The sequence below is a fragment of the Nicrophorus vespilloides genome, unplaced genomic scaffold, assembly GCF_001412225.1.
Source record: "Nicrophorus vespilloides isolate i.1.1-1 unplaced genomic scaffold, Nicve_v1.0, whole genome shotgun sequence".
In the NCBI taxonomy this organism is placed as follows: Eukaryota; Metazoa; Arthropoda; class Insecta; order Coleoptera; family Silphidae; genus Nicrophorus; species Nicrophorus vespilloides.
This window is the reverse complement of record NW_017095864.1, coordinates 44,623-63,789: the sequence shown is the minus strand read 5'-3', so window position 1 is coordinate 63,789 and position 19,167 is coordinate 44,623. Positions and strand designations below refer to the sequence as shown.

The following is a 19,167-nucleotide window of genomic DNA, read 5'->3' as shown; positions in this document are numbered from 1 at the left end:
GCGGAAATTGATACCCGGAAGCAACAAGGAAGAATAAGAACTTTCCTCCTTGTTGCTTCTACAACACACTAAAAGAACAAAAGTGTTTTCTTTGATTTTGCTAAAGAATTGTTGATACCAATTCATTACAAGCATTATTTCCAATTCACGATCAATCAAAACCACTTGTCATTAAACACATTAAATAAGTCATCAACAGCAAGATCTCATCAGAAAATTCGTATTTGACATTTCCATTGTTTTGTTTAATTCGTATTGCTAATTTGGTGATTCCTCCATTTTTTTTGTTATTATGTAACATTGACAGCAGGATGTCATCAGAAACTTCATATCTGACATTTCCATTGCTTTGTTTAATTCATATAGATATTTTGGTATTTCCACCATTATTTTTCTTTTTTTGATTATCTAACATTGACAGCAAGATGTCATCAGAAAATTCGTATTTGACATTTCCACTGTTTTGTTTAATTCGTATTGCTAATTTGATGATTCCACCATTTTTTGTTATTATGTAACATTGACAGCAGGATGTCATCAGAAAATTCATATCTGACATCTCCAATGTTTTGTTTAATTCGTATTGCTAATTTGGTGTTTCCATCATTATTTTATCTAACATTGACAGCAAGATGTCATCAGAAAATTCGTATCTGACATTTCCATTGGTTTGTTTAACACATATTGACAATTTGTTAATCGCAAGATTAGGATGTTATTCGTGCCGAAAAGAAGGAATGTCAACAGAAAAAAAAAGTAAAGGGCAGAAAACAATAAGATCGGGTCGTTGGTATCCGCGACCTTTGACGTTCCCGTCGAGATATTATTATAATTGCATGCAGAAGAAGCGAAACATTGAATGTCCGCGATTGTTTATAATAGACTCTATCAGCGTTGTCCCACATTTTTCATCGGACGTTTATAGATTTCGAGTCGATCGCATTCTCTAAACACACAAATTTTCTGTAATTTGAAAATATTATATAATACGAAATAATGACAGTTGACATAAGTGACAGTCACTGTCAATATTTCACGAGTTTCGTTCGAATGAACTTGATTGCGTCAGGCTATTTGAACTAATAATTCCATTAATAAATAAAAAAAAAACAACTTCTTGACGAGTGTAATAATCACTCTTTAACTGTCACATTTACGAAAACAACCAAATTCTTTAAATCGCGCTCTTTAATTACCGTTTAATGACTAACAATTAATGTATATAAATAGTCAACGGACAAAACTAAAATCTTAATTACTTTTTGATAATTTGCTGTCAGTTAGTTTTAAACTGCTGTTAATAAATGTAATTTCAGTTAAGAGAACAAGAGAACCTAGTGTAAATGCGGGAGCGCTCAAATTACATAACAAGATAATCGAGCGAGTCTTTGACATTGAAATTCATTCTCATCATCATCTTCGGTTTCCAATTTTAAACGTCTCTTCAATAATAACATAATTGTTGTCTTCGCTTCTGTCGGACAACGATCTCGAGAGATTCTTGTTTTTTTTTCCAATAGTTTTATCTTGTTATTCCCATTGACTTGATGTTTATATTGAAAGGCAACTTTTCAATAAAAAAATTACTTCTTTCAGTTATAAAAACAGTTATTATAATATAATAATTAATTTATTTTGGAAATAACGAAAATTAAAATATTATAGGAAGACCTCGATTTACATTCGTATCGTAAGATACGAATAGCGCATGAATAATTCAATGAAAAATGTGCAAAAATTTAAATTAAACGCAACAATGAAAACGTTTTTCTTTTATGAAGTATTGTCATAATTGATAATTTGAAAACGATTGTAAACTTTTTGTTTTATGATTAACAACTGACATATAGAAGTACAGTCATAATTGACATTTTGCAAGCGATTATTGCCTTTTTGTTTCATGATTGTCAACTGACATATAGAAGTACTGTCATAATTGACATTTTGAAAGCAATTATTGACGTTTTTTCATGTGTCATTGCTTATCAATTTACATAACTACGTACTGTCACAATTGGCATTTTCAAAGCGATTGTTTACTATTTGTTTTGTGATTGTCAACTGACATATAGAAGTACAGTCATAATTGACATTTTTAAAACGATTGTTGCCTTTTTGTTTCATGATTGTCAACTGACATATAGAAGTACTGTCATAATTGATATTTTGAAAGCAATTATTGACGTTTTTTTATTTGTCATTGCTTATCAATTTACATAACTACGTACTGTCACAATTGGCATTTTCAAAGCGATTGTTGACTTTTTGTTTTGTGATTGTCAACTGACATATAGAAGTACAGTCATAATTGACGTTTTGAAAACGATTTTTGCCTTTTTGTTTTATGATTAACAACTGACATATAGAAGTACTGTCATAATTGACATTTTGAAAGCAATTATTGACGTTGTTTCATTTGTCATTGCTTATCAATTTACATAACTACGTACTGTCACATAGAAGTCATATTTGACAGTCATAATTGACATTTTGAAAAAATTGTTAACTTTTGTTTTTGATTGTCAACTGACATATAGAAGTACAGTCATAATTGAATTTTGAAAACGATTGTGATTAACAACTGACATATAGAAGTACAGTCATAATTGACATTTCGAAAGCGATTGTTGCCTTTTTGTTTCATGATTGTCAACTGACATATAGAAGTACTGTCATAATTGACATTTTGAAAGCAATTATTGACGTTTTTTATGTGTCATTACTTATCAATTTACATAACTAAGTACTGTCATAATTGTCTATCAAAGCGATATGCAGTTACTCATGCATTAAGCTTAGCGAAATGACTTAAAGTTGGGCGCAAAGAAACTAATGATGATAATAAAAATAATAACTCACCTAAGTACGTATGCGTCGACGTGATCGTTTCTCACGGAGCTGATTATCTCGCACCGCACAATTTTCAGCAGAGATTCGAGTTGGTTCCTGAAACATAATTGAACAATTGTTATTACACTCACGTCCGCCTTCATTAATACACTTAATTGATAGGAATAAAATAAAGAGAAACCCGTAAATTAAATCTATACTAATGCTCCAATCTAATCTCTATTGCTTTTTTCCACGCTCGAGGTGGAATAGTTTTCGGGTTCGTCGCCTAAATGTAATCAACATTTTGGCGCGCGGAAACTGCGAACTTCGAACTTCAGGAAACGATTGCAGTTCTGCGAAAATTGCACTCTTCTTTTCCTCACAATCTTAACGACTTTACTTAAGCACTATTGCTTTGTTTTGATTGAGTCTTATCGAAATTTTCATTTATGCGAATATTACAATAACATTTTTTTTTTGTTAATAAATAAAACTGTTTGCTTTGCACTGTGAAAGAGTCCGATTGAAAATATTTTATCGAGAAATGCATGTTGCATAAAAATGAAATAATGTGATTAAATTTAGTGCTTATAGGAAGGAAAACATAGAATGTAGGTCAAATTAGTATCAGTGTGTAGTCATCGATAAAATCGTCGTAGGCGAAATTTTTCCAGAAGCGGAAACATCTTCGGCGTTATTGAGAATGGTGCACGGTTTTGCTATTACAATCTCGAGTTTCTCTGATAAGATTCAAAGTAAATATGTGAAAAATAAAAAAAAATGTATTAAAGGAAGAAAAAAAAAATAGAGGAAGAAGTGTACAAATAAATGTACAGAGTGTTTCCGTTTTGTTTACATTTCGATGATCAGCTGATTGGCCCCGGTGCGAATGCGGTAGGCGGATCTCCGGTTGCTATGGTGATGTGCGGGTGGTTGTTTGAGTGTGCATGCGTTTCGGGGCTTGTGGGGAAAAATCGATTGAGCCAGGAAAAACTTACCTAGGGATTTTCCGCAGGTCGGCCCCGTTGGATTTGCCGGCCGCCTGATCGGAGGTCGTGAACCAGATCTCCAGGAGTTTCTCGACGCCCTCGAAGAAGCATTCCTCGTTCGAAGCCATCGTCGTCCGTTCTTGTTGTTTTGACACCTCGATATGTATGTATATATATACCTGTGTGCGAGTGTCTTACGTTTACTCGAACTCGTTCGTCCTCCTCTTCTATCTGTCTGTTTCGCTTGATGAACGTCGCGGAACACTGTCCTCCTTCTGCCGCGCACTTTTACTGAATGACTACTGCCCGTCACAGCACAGCACCAGACCCAGACGAAACTACATTTTCTGCTGGCTATTTAACGAGCGAATGCGCGCGCTCACGCATAACACACACACACAAAAACACGCCGAAAGAGATTCGAACGGACGTAATCATCCATCCAGCATTACGATATCATCGCAATCTCGAATGGTCATCATCCTCATCATCAAAGATCACCACCGACAAACCTTGACATCTGTCACCTTTGAAACGTCGTGACAATTGAGTGGATCGAATCAAGATGTCTTTAGCTGAAACAAAGAACGTTATTAACACATACTTGCACTTCACTCAACAATCACATGACAACTTCCTAATTGATTACTTCTGAATACTTTTGACGATGTCAAATCGGTGTCAAAAAAACGATTTTGTTTTGCCGCCATATTCCAATTATTTGTCAGTTTTAAATTGACGTTTGTGCAACATTCAAATTGATTATTGAATATTTGTCTTTATCAATTGTGATACAAATTTATTAATATTACGTAAGGTAAATGCGAACGCTTCTTTTATTACAAACCACATAAACAGAGTAATATAATATGTACATAAATATATTTAACCCCAGTAATCTAATTTTCTAAATGTTTTTACAATTTTTACCAATATGTTTTAACTTCTGTTTCTAATATAAAAATGATCTAAACTCTTAAAAATATTCTTTTATTTCGTTACTTAATGAAAAAAGAAAACTTTTCATTATTATATTTCCTGTGAAATTCGTAAAGAAAATTATGTTGACCGCAAAAATTCCAAGAAAGGATGAATTTTCTTCAAACTGCTTTATGATCCAAACTACCTAAATAGTACCTAAATGCAAAGGTTTTCTTAAAATGTCAAAATGGTTGAATTCATGCACTTTTCTGTGCATCATCATAGAAATTAAATTTATATTTATAAATCACTGGTCTAATGTGATTAATAGATTAATTAGATGAGGAATATAGAAAAACGCTTAACGAGCATAATCTGAATTTTACTAATACAGTGGAACCTCGGTTAACGAATTGTAAGAAAAATGATTTGCTTAACGAGTGACGATGAGAAAAGAAGTCACGGATTGCGCGCCATCTACATCATTTTTAAAACTTGTGTGTACACAAATTAACCATCTTCGATTTTCAAATATAATTTGTGATTGCTGTTTTTGGCGCAGTCATCGAATCTTTGTTTAATGGTAGCTTTGAATCTTTGTTTTTGAGTACTTGAGTTACAAAAACAAACCACAACATAGCGGTTAAGATTAAAAATATTGTATTTTTGTACTTTTTTTGTTTTCTTTTTCAATTAATTAAAGGCAGACATAGATTTAAATTTGTACATAAATTCGTTTATTTATTTTCAATACATACATTCACCAATATAAATATAAGTTATTAATGAAGATACCCTTCAATTGTTTTCAATATATTTGCTTAGCGAACATGATGATTTTCTCGAAATCTTCGATTCTGTCCTCCAGGTTCTTCATCGAAACGTGCGTAGATTCCAAGTGCTTGCGAAACTTGCAGATTTTGATGACGTCCTCCCACTCCGCCGTGGCCCTGCTCGGGAAATCGCGAGAGACAAACCTTATCCAGAACTTCCAGGTGAAGTGATCCGTGTACGCGTAAAATTTCATTATGTCCCTGCTCAGTTGATGACTCATTTCGGAGAGTTCGTCGTTTTTCACCGTTTTCCTCCACTGCTTCCACTCGTGCCATAGGGTTTTCTTCCTGCTCATGTTGTACAGGGATTTCGATAAAGCGATAATCTCTCGGAGATGAACGTTGTGCTCGTTTTTTACACTAGCAAGGCAATTCTCGACCGCTTCGTCACATTGCGAATACAATCCTTTGATTATTTGGCTTTCCATTTTCGAGCTGAAATAATAATAATTTAATGCGTTGAGCTTGAACGTGTAGTGTAACCTTTGCTAGAGTTGCTCTCGCTTCGAACTGATGCCTACGCCTATGCAGGCAGGGTTACAACGTCTTTTTGAAGGGTCAGAGATTCCTGCTAAAAGTTGGTCATAAAATAAGTACTGGCAATTCTTGGAATTTCGACCGTCCGTAGTAATAAAACGTTCACTTTTATTTGAGCTTGAAATATTCCAAAGTTTTTGGAAATATTTGACATATTTTCAATTTGTTGATTTATTCTAACTAATCAATTAGTTTAAACAAATCTGATATAATTTTCTTCGTGAAATTAATAATATAGTGAAACGCCAATTGTTCAATGGTAATTCTGGAACGTCGAAGGCACGGATAATTGAAAAACACTGTTAATTTATATTATACAAAAACATTGTTCAAGATGATCTGTATTTTTTTTTATTGTTTTTCTTGTAAAATTATTTTTTAAACAGCAATTTGCACTGGTCGTCAAATTGCGACTCTTTTGCCCCTTGAATGCGGCTTTGCTAAAAATAACCACTTTTGTTTCTATTTTAAAAAAACAAAAGTAATCACTAGATACTTGTTTGTCAGTACATCATTCATTAAGAAGCGCAGACATTTCCAGATGAAATTTGCAAATTTATGGAATTGGTGATCAAGATTATCAAATTCATTATAGTTAAAGCTCTTAATTTAAACGTAGAAACGACGAGATGGATCAAGACATCAGATTCATTATAGCTAAAGCTCTTAATTTAAAGTTAAATTTTAGTTGAAATGTTATAAAAAAGGAAACGTTTTAATACGCTTTCCTTATTAACATAAATTTTATTTGCTTATAGACTTGATGTTAGAGAAAATTATTTCATTAGAAAACAAATTATCACATTTTTCTTCAGTTTTTGAAAAATAATCTTTGATTTACTTGCTAAAACATTGCCAAAGAAAATAATTGTGATATTAACAATTACTGTTTGAAAACAACAATTTTCAATATAAGGAAAGCTCTTTTCAACAGGTTTCATCATGAATTCAGAGACTGTTTTCTTCGTTTTATGTTGAAAATGGCAACTTTTAAATACACGTTTTTGTTCTGACATGGAAATGAAAAAAAACACTTGCAATAGTCTCATTAACACGTCATATGATCAGTTAAAAACACTAGCGTTTGCTGATATTTCCTTTTTTATTTATATTCATGCGAACAATTTTTTTCAAACATCAAAAGTAAATTGAGAAGTCGTCTTATTGATGAGAACGTGGAATTATGCTTAAAATTAAAGACAACATACAAACCTGACTTACTCAAACTTTACAAGATTTGTAAATGATCATTGTCATGATTTACTTTTATCAATAGATGAGATCATTATTATGTATGATATCAAGTTTTATTCAGTGTGTCTTTAATTAAGTTTTAAGTCTCAATTAACCACGGTCAATCCGAAACACGGATAATCGACGTTTTACTGTACTTTTCAGTAACTGTTTTCTTCATTACTTGTTTCAAGTAACTTTTTTTTCCATAGTTTAAGTAAATTTGTATATAACAACAAAGATGTAACTTTTTTTCTTTTGAATGCGTTTTGTAAATTAAAAAATAATGCTGAAATATTCTCAAATGCAAATACAAGCAACATTTTATATATTAATCAAATTGTTAATATTGATCTTAAAAAACGTAGCCTCGACAAGATGGATCAAGACATCACTGATGCTTAGATTAGCCAGCACGCCAGATTTTGCAAAATAATTCTCTTTATTCAATCAATTTTCACGAATATTTTTTTATCTGAAATTTTTGTTTAAAGTAATTAATTGTTTAAATAATAGCAACATATAAAGAAATGGAAAATATTACAAATATTTTCAAAGGGAAGAAGTAACAACTTGAATATTTCAACTGTCATAAAAAAAGTGTGAGTTTTATTGCCTAGACAACGGACCGTCCAAAATTCTGAAAATTTGCAATTATAAAACAATTATAGCCAACATTTAGCTGTAATCTCCCACCACTTGGAACAATATTTTCAACCCCGCATATTTTTACACATATAAGGGTAGGTGAATAATCGTCAAAGCATCAGTTCGAAGCGACAACAGCTTTAGGAAGGTTACACGTACAAGCTCCACGCATTTACTACTTATTTCAGCTACAAGAAAAATGGCCAACTCACTTACAAGCTGTATGCAAGACAAGATCGACAGTGAAAAATAAAAATATTGTCTTCGATGTGTTACGAAGCGATTAATAATTGTCTTGGGCCTAATCGTAACGAGTACTCTAAAAACTTGAAGATTGTCGAAGATATAGCGAAATCCGTGCACGATATTATCAAGGAGAGGAACCTTTTGCATGAGTGGATGGCATGGAGGGATAGTATGGAGACAATGTTGATGGATGTTAACGATGAGTACAACATCTCGTACGAACTTCGCCAAATCAGTGATGATCTTGGCTATGATATAAAGACATTCTTTGATCAAGCTGAGTACACCATCTTTAAGAACATGACAACACTTTTGGTTTCTTGCGATTTCTTGACTAATTCTACTAAGATGGAGGTGAAGGACGCTGTCTGTGTATGGGAGTTTCACAAGGAGTTGAATTCCATGTACGATTCGATGAAGCACTTTGAACTTAGAATCAAATGTTTCCTCGATGCTATTTGGGCGGTGGAAGAAATGTGATTTTGTGAAATAATTATAATTTGTATTTTTTAGATACATTTATTATTGTATATATGTATATATTGTAAATATGTAAAATAATAAAATGAATTTGTGTACAAATTTATTTGAAATCTTATTTTGTGTGAATATGAAAACTTAGTGTTGCTTGTGATCAATAAATATTATGCTCGTTAAGCGAGGTTCCACTGTACTTCAAATTTTAATTTAAAACGAAAATTCTATAAACTACAGCAATTAGACTAAATCTCATTCTTCCAGATGATTCCATAGTGAAGATCAAAATTGTGGTAGTTATCGAACTTTTTTCAAGTCGATAAGAATTCTCTGTGAGAAGAAACAATTTTTTTTTCATGGAAACGGAACATTTATTCAGTACGAAGGTTGTGAAATTGTATGATAAGAGAAAAGAAAAAACAAAATTTTTAAACGTCACTTTTGGAATGTCAATTTAAATCAGTTTTTTTCTCTGTTTCTTACATAATATTTAAAAAAAACTAATAATTAGATTAGATTTAGACAAACAATTGATGTAGTAGTTATGTTAGTTACATTATATTTTTTTTGTGAGTAAAATAAACAAAACTAGTCGTTTATCTTGTTATATTATTACATGAATTGATCGTTGTACAAATAAATACATAATCTAGAGAGATTATGTTTACTAAAGCAACTTGAAAACCTATTTGAATACATAGTTAATGTCATTTAGTTTCGTCGCATTCCACGAGAGGGCTCCATCGATCGCGAATCGGATGTTCGAAAAATACAAATATAAACAAAAATCGGAGTTTATATTTCATTAATTATTTATATAATAGTAATTTGATATTTTAAATTGCTTTAATTAATTTAGACTATCATGTGCACCTGAAGGTGTGAATAAAGTTGCGTATTTATGTTTTTTGTTTGTAGTGTTTGTAGATTTGCAGAACTTATAGAATCATCATTTTTTAAAGTTATTTTATTAGACTTTTAAAGTTAAACAAAGAGTTAAAATGTTTTTTTTTTATATACGCGAAATAATAATTCGTTTGCGTCCCCTAGATGGAAGCAAAGTGTTATGTCGTTTCTTATAGGTAACGAAAATATGAGAAATGTATGTGGGGAAGTATATTTATTATTTCATTTAAACATTTAAGACAAGATACAAAGTGCGCGACGTGAAAAGCGCGCGCACCAAACACATTAAAATCTATGCATATACATATATATAAAAATCAAAATATTGAAATTGTACATGTTCAAAATAAATAGAAAGGCGGTAATTTAGGCTTGAGAATTAGGGGGAACGTAACCACCGAAGACGGATTCGAGTTCCTGCGCCACAGCCAGACAGAGGTGATCGTTGAATGGCGCGGAAACCACTTGAACGCCCAAAGGTAAACCGTCGTGGGACAAGCCCAAAGGCACCTGCGTGACGGGGAACTTGAGCAGATTGAAGAGGCTGAAGTAGAGCAGATTGTACGGACGAAGGTAACTCAGGTGATGGTAATGGGCGGTGGTCGGTTGACTCACGAAGAAGAGAACACCGTCGTTGCCAAGTTTGCTCTGCACAAAAAAAGAATGATTAAAATTGATTCTTTCAGGTTTTCAAGAGATTACCAGAAGCTCGCTCTTAATTTTTTCGGTGTTCTCCTCGAACCATTCTGAGGTGGCTTTACGTAACACTTGGGCGTTGATCAGAACCATGACGGAGGAGAAGGACAAATTGCTGCATCTGAAGATGTACTTGAAGAGCTCCCTGTACCAGACGGCCTGTGGAATGGTAAAGAATCGTTTGATAAAGTCGACTTGTAAATTAGAAATAACGAACCCTGTATTTCTTGTTGGTGACGTCGTAGGAGAAGTCGTTCCCTTCGTTGGCCAGAGCTTTCGTGTACAGTCTCGCTGTATACGCGAGCTCTTCAATCTCCAGCTCTTGGGCCTTTCCAGTCATCTTACGGAAATGCTCCACCACGCTGAAGAACAACAATGTTTTGCAATCACGTTTATATTCAAAAAACACACAAGAAGTTACCTTCTGAACGACTTCATGACGTCCGAACGAACCGGCGAAATCAGCAGGCTCGGCATCTCTTCGATGAAATAGTATTTGAGCTTGGCAATATCGACTTTCTTGTCTAACTGCAAACTCCTGCAAGCGTCAGCACCAAGGATCGCTTTCAGGCCGGGGATGAGATCCTCGCAGTACCTGCTGATAGGCCCGGCCACGACCATCGTCCTATCCTGCTCGGATCCATTGCGGAACGTCAAACCTTGAACGTCAAATCGAATCATTTGCATCATTACCCAAAGAAACGTTTACCTTTGGTGGGAGTCACCGTTGGACTGCACTTGTGTCCGAAGAGACCGCACATGTATGCGGGGATTCGAATGGAACCGCCGATATCCGTACCTAACGAAAACATTATTATTATATTTAAGAAGATCGTTAACAAAGATAATACTCACCGATTCCGATCGCAGATCCGCAAGCCGCGATGATGGAACATTCGCCTCCAGAAGATCCTCCCACGTTTCTGGTGGTATCGTACGGGTTGTTGGTGATGCCGAAGACTGGATTATGCGCTTCCGACCAAATACTCAATTGCGGTACATTCGTTAAAGCTGAAACAATAATAATCGTGATCGCAGTGAGTTTCGTTTGAAACAAAAGGTGAACGAATAACCGAGAAAAGTCACAATATTTGAATCGAATCAGTTGGTAACTCTTACTAACAGTGTTTGAGCGTGGTAGAGGGGATGCTCAGTCGTCGATCGGTGTTCAATGCGTCGGTGTTTCGAATATTCAAAACAATCAAATCCATTGAATTATCCCTTGTTTTCTTGAAATCCATCATCGGAGAGAACAATCCAATTAGAATATGGCAATTAACAGTGAGTAATTAATTCATATAAGTCGATTCACATGTAACGTTTAAGGAAATGTTCACTTGCGTTTATAGCTTAATTAATATTTTCATTATATCATTGCGGTTTATTTGATGATCAATGGATTGGTTATAATTAAGTGGGTAATTAATTAGATATTGCGAAGTTTTCAAAATGGCGAAGGGACGCGTCCTCTCTCTCATTTTTGTTTTTGTTTTCCCTAGTGTTTTTGTTTTTATAGAATTTCGTGTTCGCATTGTTGCAACCAAAAAGATTGACGAGTTCGATCGAAGTTGGCACGATCGCGAACTCGTGCCACAGAAGTAGTCAATCGTTTCGCTTTGATTAAAAATTCGTGGATTTTCAACAATTTCCAATGAAATTTATTGCAATCTATTCTCAGGGGTTCAAACTATTTCTCAGGGGTCTATATCGCAAGCCCGACAACCGAAAGACCGTCTATTGAAATCCCGACTGTTTCAAAATCCAGACTATATCAAAATCTCGACAACCATAATCCTGACTCTATCAGAATTTCGACAACCATAATCCCGACTATATCAAAATCCCAACTGTGTCAAAATCTCGACTATATCCAATAACATTATAAAATTATTTCGGAGCGTAGTCACCTTGTGCTACACTTTTATTATTAATAACAATAAATTATTATTATTTTATTTTATTTTGTTGAATTATTCATAATAAACCTTTACATTATGAAATAATCTCAAATACAATTAGAATATTAATTGTTATTATTTATTATTAATAACAATTTAAAAGTCACTACGCACCGAAATAATTTTAAAATATTATTGAATACATTTTCGATATAGTCGGGATTTTGATACAATCGGGATTATGGTTGTCGGTATTTTAATATAGTCGGGATTTTGATATAGTTGGGATTATGGTTGTTGGGATTTCGATACAGTCGGAAATTTGATTGGCGGGATTTCGGTTGTCAGGCTTTGCGATTGACACCGATTTCTCAGCATATTTTTTTTTTTTAAATTTTTGTTTGTTATATGGATGCAAGGTATTATTTATACCAGGTTATTCTGTGCGTTAATCACGTCCTAATGATACACACGGAATGGCAAGACGAAATATACTGAAAAGCAACCAACTGATCACAGTGGATCTAGGGGCTCGCGCGTTCCCTGAAATTCCTTCTTCAATCGGTAGTACACAGTTAATTAGTAATAGAATCACGAGTCGGTAGTGTTAATTGTTTCGAGAATTTTGCGTATTTTTATTGCCAATTTCCCACCTGCATTAAACAGAAAATGTGGCGGATCTTGTTTTTCTTTTATATAATATTCATGACGATACCCCAACATTAATTATGATACGACTCAGTTAAGGATTCTTTCGCAATAATTATTTATATACAAGTTTACTTATCTCATGTTGATAAAGTTTACGATATGCAAAAGCAAAAAAAAAAACTTCCATAGTCATCGACATTTTACAAGTTATGTAAAAGATGATTGAAAATTTAAAAAAATAATTTTTGTAATTGTTTCATTTATCTTCGCAAATAATAATTGATGCGAGTCTTAACATAAACAAAATGATTGTACGAAAAAAAGAAAGATCATATTTATATTGTTTACTATAGAAATACTTCGTTGGGTTTATCGCATTGTAATTAAGTTTTTTTTTAATGTTATTGTATCGCAATCAATTTGTGCTCAATTAATTTACACGAGATTACTTTCAGATTTAAGGAGAATTAATGGTACTCACCTAAGAGAATTGCGCCGGAGTTCTTCATGTTCTCAACGACTTTCGCATCTTCAGTGCCCTTCATGCCCTTCCTGGGAACCAGTCCGAAACTCACGTCCAGTCCTTTGCAAACTGTCGTTCCCTTCGTCGTGAATGGAACACCTACAGTGAGTATAATGTTAAAAGATGTTTGTTTTTTTATACGATTAAAGGGTTGAACGTACCTAAGAAGATCTTCTGTTTGAAATCCCGACCGGCGTACACTCCTTTGGCGATGTTCTCGTCCACCCTCCTCGCTTCTTCGAGCGCAGCATCGAAGCGCTCGTCGATGACGGCGTTCAGGAGCCCGTTGACTTCTTTGATCCTATTGATGTGTGCGAGCACCACCTCTTCCGACTTCAGCTCTCCCTCACGTATCTTCCGAGCCATCTCCGTGGCGCTCAACTCGAGGATCGGATCCTTCGAAGCCGAAACAATTTTCTTCTTGCTGTTGTAATAGAGGCCGTAGAGGAAATCGAGGAAGTAGTCGAAGTACAGGTGGATGAAGGCCAACATACTCGGTATGATTGAGCTCATGATGCCACCGAACGCCTGAAACAGCGACTCACAGATGATATACTGTTGCCGCGAAGCTCCCGACTATTGCACTCGGAAACCAGTTTCCGCAATTTAATTAACTTTACGTGTACGTCTATTAATTACGCAAAGAAATCAAAATAATTAAACAGAACAAGACGAGAGCAATTAACGACGCGCGTTCTGAATGCACTCAACGACTGAACCCGCGCAACACGTTATAGTGTACACACTAATTACAGAAAACGCAAGTACTAGGCCTTATCTCTGGTGTACTTTAAACTTGCGGAAAAAAATCGCGCGGCATCCAAGCGCGACCGCAGCAGTTCGCAATCGCGTCGAAAGCCGCGTCGTCCGCTCTTTTTATACCCAAGAACTGGTTAGACGGAAAATATTTGCCTAACAAATAACCGGTAATCCGTTCTTTTTCGCCGCAGTCCTTATTCTTTCCGTTAACACAAACAACGGTTACGCTATGTTTGCACTTCTACGTTTCGGTCATAAATTTAAGTGACACCTCCGTCATATCGAGGATTAGCCTCTAAGCTCAGATGCAATTTACACAAAGTGCATCAATTCATAAAGTCTGGGTCGAGCAAGACAATTGCAGCCCAAATAAAAATCTAGGAGCTAATTTAAACTGGATATTGTTTACGAAAACTATCTCGAATAATAGAACGAATTCCGAGAAAAGCCTTCAATTTTTTTTTAATCCATTAATCCCCTCAAATCTTACGACTTAGTCAATGGAATATAATTAAAATGCAATGTTTACATACATAATTGGCAAGGTTATATAAATTTAGATGCAAAAAGTTAATCATTCTCTGCGAATTAATTGGTATATATCAGGGGTAGCCAAACTGGGCTTGCAACAAAACACTAATATAATATATATTTTATATTATGATTGAGATTTAAAAAAAATATTATACCATGCGGCTCACGCTGCAAAAAGTCTGGCCAATTTATTATATAATCGATTCTGTGACATCAATTTCAATCAAAAACAAATAGAAAAAAGTATATAATTCAATATTTGAAATAGTTGTATAATTCCAATCAAGGGAGCATTTCAATATTGTTAATTATTAGGCTATATAAGAATGACATTTCACGTTTATTGACATTTATTTTATTTGTTAACTAAAATCATTCGACGCCTTCTATATTTATTAAAGAAGCAAATCACTTAACAGTGTTTAATTGAGTATTTCGGCCTTGAATTTAATTAAATTTTCCTTTATCTTACATGCAATTTCAATTTACCATTACACGATTTGTCATTTGTTATTCTTGTGATATCAATGAATAGTTTTATATGAATTTACATTACAAACGGCTATATTTAGTTTAAAATGTACATTTTTTTTAACTAACAAATTTAATATTACGTGAAAAATTAATTTAAAATATAAACGTCAAAAAGACATTGACATACGTAATATCATTTGTCAATAATTTTATAGAATTTGACAGGTATATTTTAGTATAAATTCATAATACTTATAATGTTATTCACGGGCTATCAATGAATAGTTTTATATTAATTTGAATTGCACAAATGTACTCTTTTCTTAGATCTAATGAACGTAATAATACGTGAAAAATTAATTAACTTAACAATCGGGTTAATTTAAAATATAAACGTCAAAATGACATTGACATACATAATGTCATTTGTCAATAATTTTATTGAATTTGACAGGTAGACATATAAACGTATATTTTAGTATAAATACATAATACTTATAATGTTATTCTCGGGCTTTCAATGAATAGTTTTATATTAATTTTAATTGCACAATGTACTCTTTTCTTAGAACTAATGAAAGTAATAATACGTGAAAATTTAATTAACTTAACAATTGGGTTAATTTAAAATATAACGTCAAAATGACATTGACATACGTAATGTCATTTGTCAATAATTTTATTGAATTTGACAGGTAGACATATAAACGTATATTTTAGTATAAATACATAATACTTATAATGTTATTCTCGGGCTATCAATGAATAGTTTTATATTAATTTGAATTGCACAAATGTACTTTTTTCTTAGAACTAATGAATGTAATAATACGTGAAAAAATAATTAACTTAACAATCGGGTTAATTTAAAATATAAACGTCAAAATGACATTGACATACGTAATGTCATTTGTCAATAATTTTATTGAATTTGACAGGTAGACATATAAACATATATTTTAGTATAATACATAATACTTATAATGTTATTCTCGGGCTATCAATGAATAATTTTATATTAATTTGAATTGCACAATGTACTTTTTTCTTAGAACTGATGAATGTAATAATATGTCAAAATTTAATTAACTTAACAATCGGGTTAATCAAAATGACATTGACATACGAAACGTCACTTGTCAATAATGTTATTGAATGTGACAGGTTGATATAGATCGGAAATAGTAGGTGTTATCAACGTATATTTTAATATAATACTTATAAATAGACGAAATGTGCGTGACATATGATAATAGCTTAAAAAAATTATATAATCTACGATAATTGTGATTTTGAAGTACAAAGTAAACGATTCATAAACTTTTGATGATATAAGCGATTATAAATATGGAGCAGTGATTAATGCAAAACTTTCCATCGAAATCCCAACGTAATTATTATACCAAAAAAAAATGTAGAATACAAGGAAATAATTATGTTTGCACTTTAAAGTTTGCACGATAAAGTTTCCAATTGAGAAATTATCGGTTTTACCCTGTTTCCAAATGAAATGGGATTTTTTCAAATAATTATGGAAATATATGTGAACTGTGATAATCGAATAAGTTTAGAATTATTGTAAAACTAGTGTACTAAATATTGAAAAGTCGTCAGAATGACGAAGCAATAATCGACGGAAAATGAACGTGAAACTTCTGATATAAAAAAAAATGTGGACTGGTTTACAATGAAAATTAAAACAAATTTATCGACCGAGACAGACGGTAAACAATCGCGTCGAGTTAATTATGCACAGTTTATGAAAATCACCATTCCTTATAATTACGAAACGTGTTTAAGTTTCAGTTTGAATTTTCCAAATGTATCGCAAATTGCACAAAATATAGAAAAAAAAACAAGATTGGGATTGGAAAGAAAAAAACAAGTATTTGCAATTTCTATAAATAATTTTTAACATTACTCAACTTTGGAATTTGTGTGTTGCTTCAAAACAGAAAAACAAAGGGATTTATAATGGATTTGTTTCATTTGCATATAAATTAACTAAAACATTTGCTTAAAATAAAATGATTTTAATTTCAACGAAAATGTTAAAGTTAACATAACATTGAGTTTAAATATCGTGTTGGGATATCTATTAATAAATATTGAAAAGTGTAGAAAGCATGGCCTTCGCTCGTCTGCGAATGTACTTTGCCAAGAAACAAAAAAAAAACGAAGAAAACATGCGACAGTCGACTACGATCAAATGTTTTCAAACAGCGTGGTTTATTGGAAATTTAAAGAATTACTTTAGCATTAACATTGATCGATTATCGAAACGAATGAATTATTGGCAATAAGTGTGTATTGATAAATTTGAGGCTGAATTAGACGCTTAGATATAGATGATCTTGATTAATTGAATTTAATTACCCGTTGCTTCCGCCTTCTCTTGACACTTCGCAGATGACACATGTCTAATAGTTTGAGGGAACGTAACGGTCAGTCGTAAGGCGACTGGATTTGTATCATCAAATTTGCGAATTGTGCAAGTAACGGGTTATTAACATAAAGTCAATGTCATGCGTTGTAGACGAACGGTCTGCAGTTCGTGGTCAGCTCACGACTTACCTCATGATTGAGCTGTCCAGCCCAGTGAACGGGCCCAACTTGCGCCATCGTGAAGCACCGCAATTCGCAGGAATACTTCGCACTAAATATACCGAAATCATGCTGCACAAAAATGCGCTTTTTTTTTCTTTTAATATTTCGCTTCCCTTTTTTTATTTCGTATTGTAAATCCGCGCTTTTTCCGTTCAGCAAATGAAGATTCGATTCGACGTGAATATAATCGATATTCGGATAATCCGCGTTGAAGTTAGCCGAAAATATTCCACCATCTCCTTGGTTACGATACAATTATTAGATTTTTGTTTTCGGTTGCTCGGAAATAAGTGTTTACGTAAATTTGGCAATAAATAGTTTATTTATTTTTTAATATGTATATATTATAAAGTTATCCTCCACAAACAATCGTTGACACCAAATACAAAATAATTCAATTTAAAAAGATATATAAACAAAACTATATAGAAAATCACGCGGAGACAAGAGCGAACACCAGATCCAGCAATATAAAAGCGAAAAAGTATATCGCCATGTCCTTGTGCACGTTAATAATTAAATTTAGTAAACGCAGCAGCGGCTGCACCTTCTTCCCGTTAATGTTGTTCATAAGCATTATCAGATTCATCGTAACGTTTTCCTCGTATTTGGGCCGCGCCAGCAGCAAAACGTAGCATTCGTACCCTAACAACGGCAGGAATATCTTGTCGATGTGCAGGTAGGACAAGTCGATTCCCACGAAGAACTCGAACTTGCTGAAGATCAGATTCAAATAGCGTACGCTCAAACCCAGCAGGAGCACAATGAACGTCCCGTAAAAAGATTTTCCGCAATCTGACACTTCGTCTATTCCAACAGTCTCCTCCAGATGAACGACCTCCTTCTCCAGGTCCAAATCTATGAACTTCTTCACTTCGTTCTCGACACGCACGTACTCGATCTCCACATTATTAACGACAGGTTCCTCAGCGTAGTTGATGCAGGCTGGATGATCCGGTTCTAAAATTAAGATCGACCTTTGAAAACTATTCAAAAACAGAACAGTTGAAAACTTACTTGTTTTGCATTGGACATCTGGTGCGACGATCTCCGTCTCGTCAGTTTCCGATTCTATAAATATAGAAGGCGTCGAATGATTTTTCGTTCTAGGTTATGTTGTTTTGCGAGAAATATTTACCGATTTTTCTGTGAATGTTGGAGATCCTCTTCAAACGGTTGTCCGCGTTCTCCAGAATCCTTCTCCTCCTCGCCTCCCGTCTCGCCGCGGCATCGCTCATACTTACTTCACAACAACAACAACAACAAAAAACACACAGCTGATACGAACCCCAACAAACAGTTTCAACGAACGCTTATATAATCGTTCTTTCAGAAATGCAACAGGAGTTGCATAAAATTTTAATATTAATTTTCGCCACAAAGTTTTCTTCATTTAAAACACT

The 19,167-nt window shown here is 33.6% G+C and overlaps 3 protein-coding genes across 6 annotated transcripts in view; all 3 read right to left on the bottom strand.

Moving 5' to 3' along the window:
- The window catches only part of LOC108567104 (S-adenosylmethionine decarboxylase proenzyme), a 9,292-nt gene extending 4,881 nt beyond the window's left edge, over positions 1-4,411 (bottom strand). Inside the window, exons 1-2 of one of the 2 annotated variants that reach the window (XM_017927373.1) lie at positions 3,831-4,411; positions 2,860-2,946 (exon numbers count right to left, since the gene is read on the bottom strand). In XM_017927373.1, coding sequence (XP_017782862.1) covers positions 2,860-2,946; positions 3,831-3,949 — 206 coding nt within the window. In that variant the 5' untranslated portion in view covers positions 3,950-4,411. The remainder of the gene's footprint in view (positions 1-2,859; positions 2,947-3,830) is intronic. The other variant, XM_017927383.1, reaches the window with a different exon arrangement.
- A 5,410-nt stretch (positions 4,412-9,821) lies between these two features.
- Positions 9,822-18,480, bottom strand: LOC108567080 (fatty-acid amide hydrolase 2-like). Of its 3 annotated transcripts, none has more exons than XM_017927348.1 (9): positions 18,409-18,480; positions 13,552-13,918; positions 13,349-13,489; positions 11,174-11,329; positions 11,028-11,117; positions 10,740-10,977; positions 10,536-10,680; positions 10,325-10,477; positions 9,822-10,270 (listed from the first exon to the last, which is right to left on the bottom strand). In XM_017927348.1, exons 2-9 carry the CDS (start codon positions 13,901-13,903, stop codon positions 9,989-9,991), a joined length of 1,557 nt encoding a protein of 518 aa, XP_017782837.1. In that variant the 5' UTR covers positions 13,904-13,918; positions 18,409-18,480; the 3' UTR covers positions 9,822-9,988. The 3 variants fall into 3 exon arrangements, with proteins under 3 accessions (XP_017782837.1, XP_017782819.1, XP_017782827.1); XM_017927330.1 differs by lacking the exon at positions 18,409-18,480 and adding an exon at positions 17,732-17,929; XM_017927338.1 differs by lacking the exon at positions 18,409-18,480 and adding an exon at positions 17,534-17,662.
- On the bottom strand, positions 18,091-19,113 carry LOC108567097. Its single transcript, XM_017927360.1, has 3 exons — positions 18,903-19,113; positions 18,782-18,835; positions 18,091-18,724 (listed from the first exon to the last, which is right to left on the bottom strand). Exons 1-3 carry the CDS (start codon positions 19,000-19,002, stop codon positions 18,198-18,200), a joined length of 681 nt encoding a protein of 226 aa, XP_017782849.1. The 5' UTR covers positions 19,003-19,113; the 3' UTR covers positions 18,091-18,197.
- Positions 19,114-19,167: the final 54 nt, after the last annotated feature.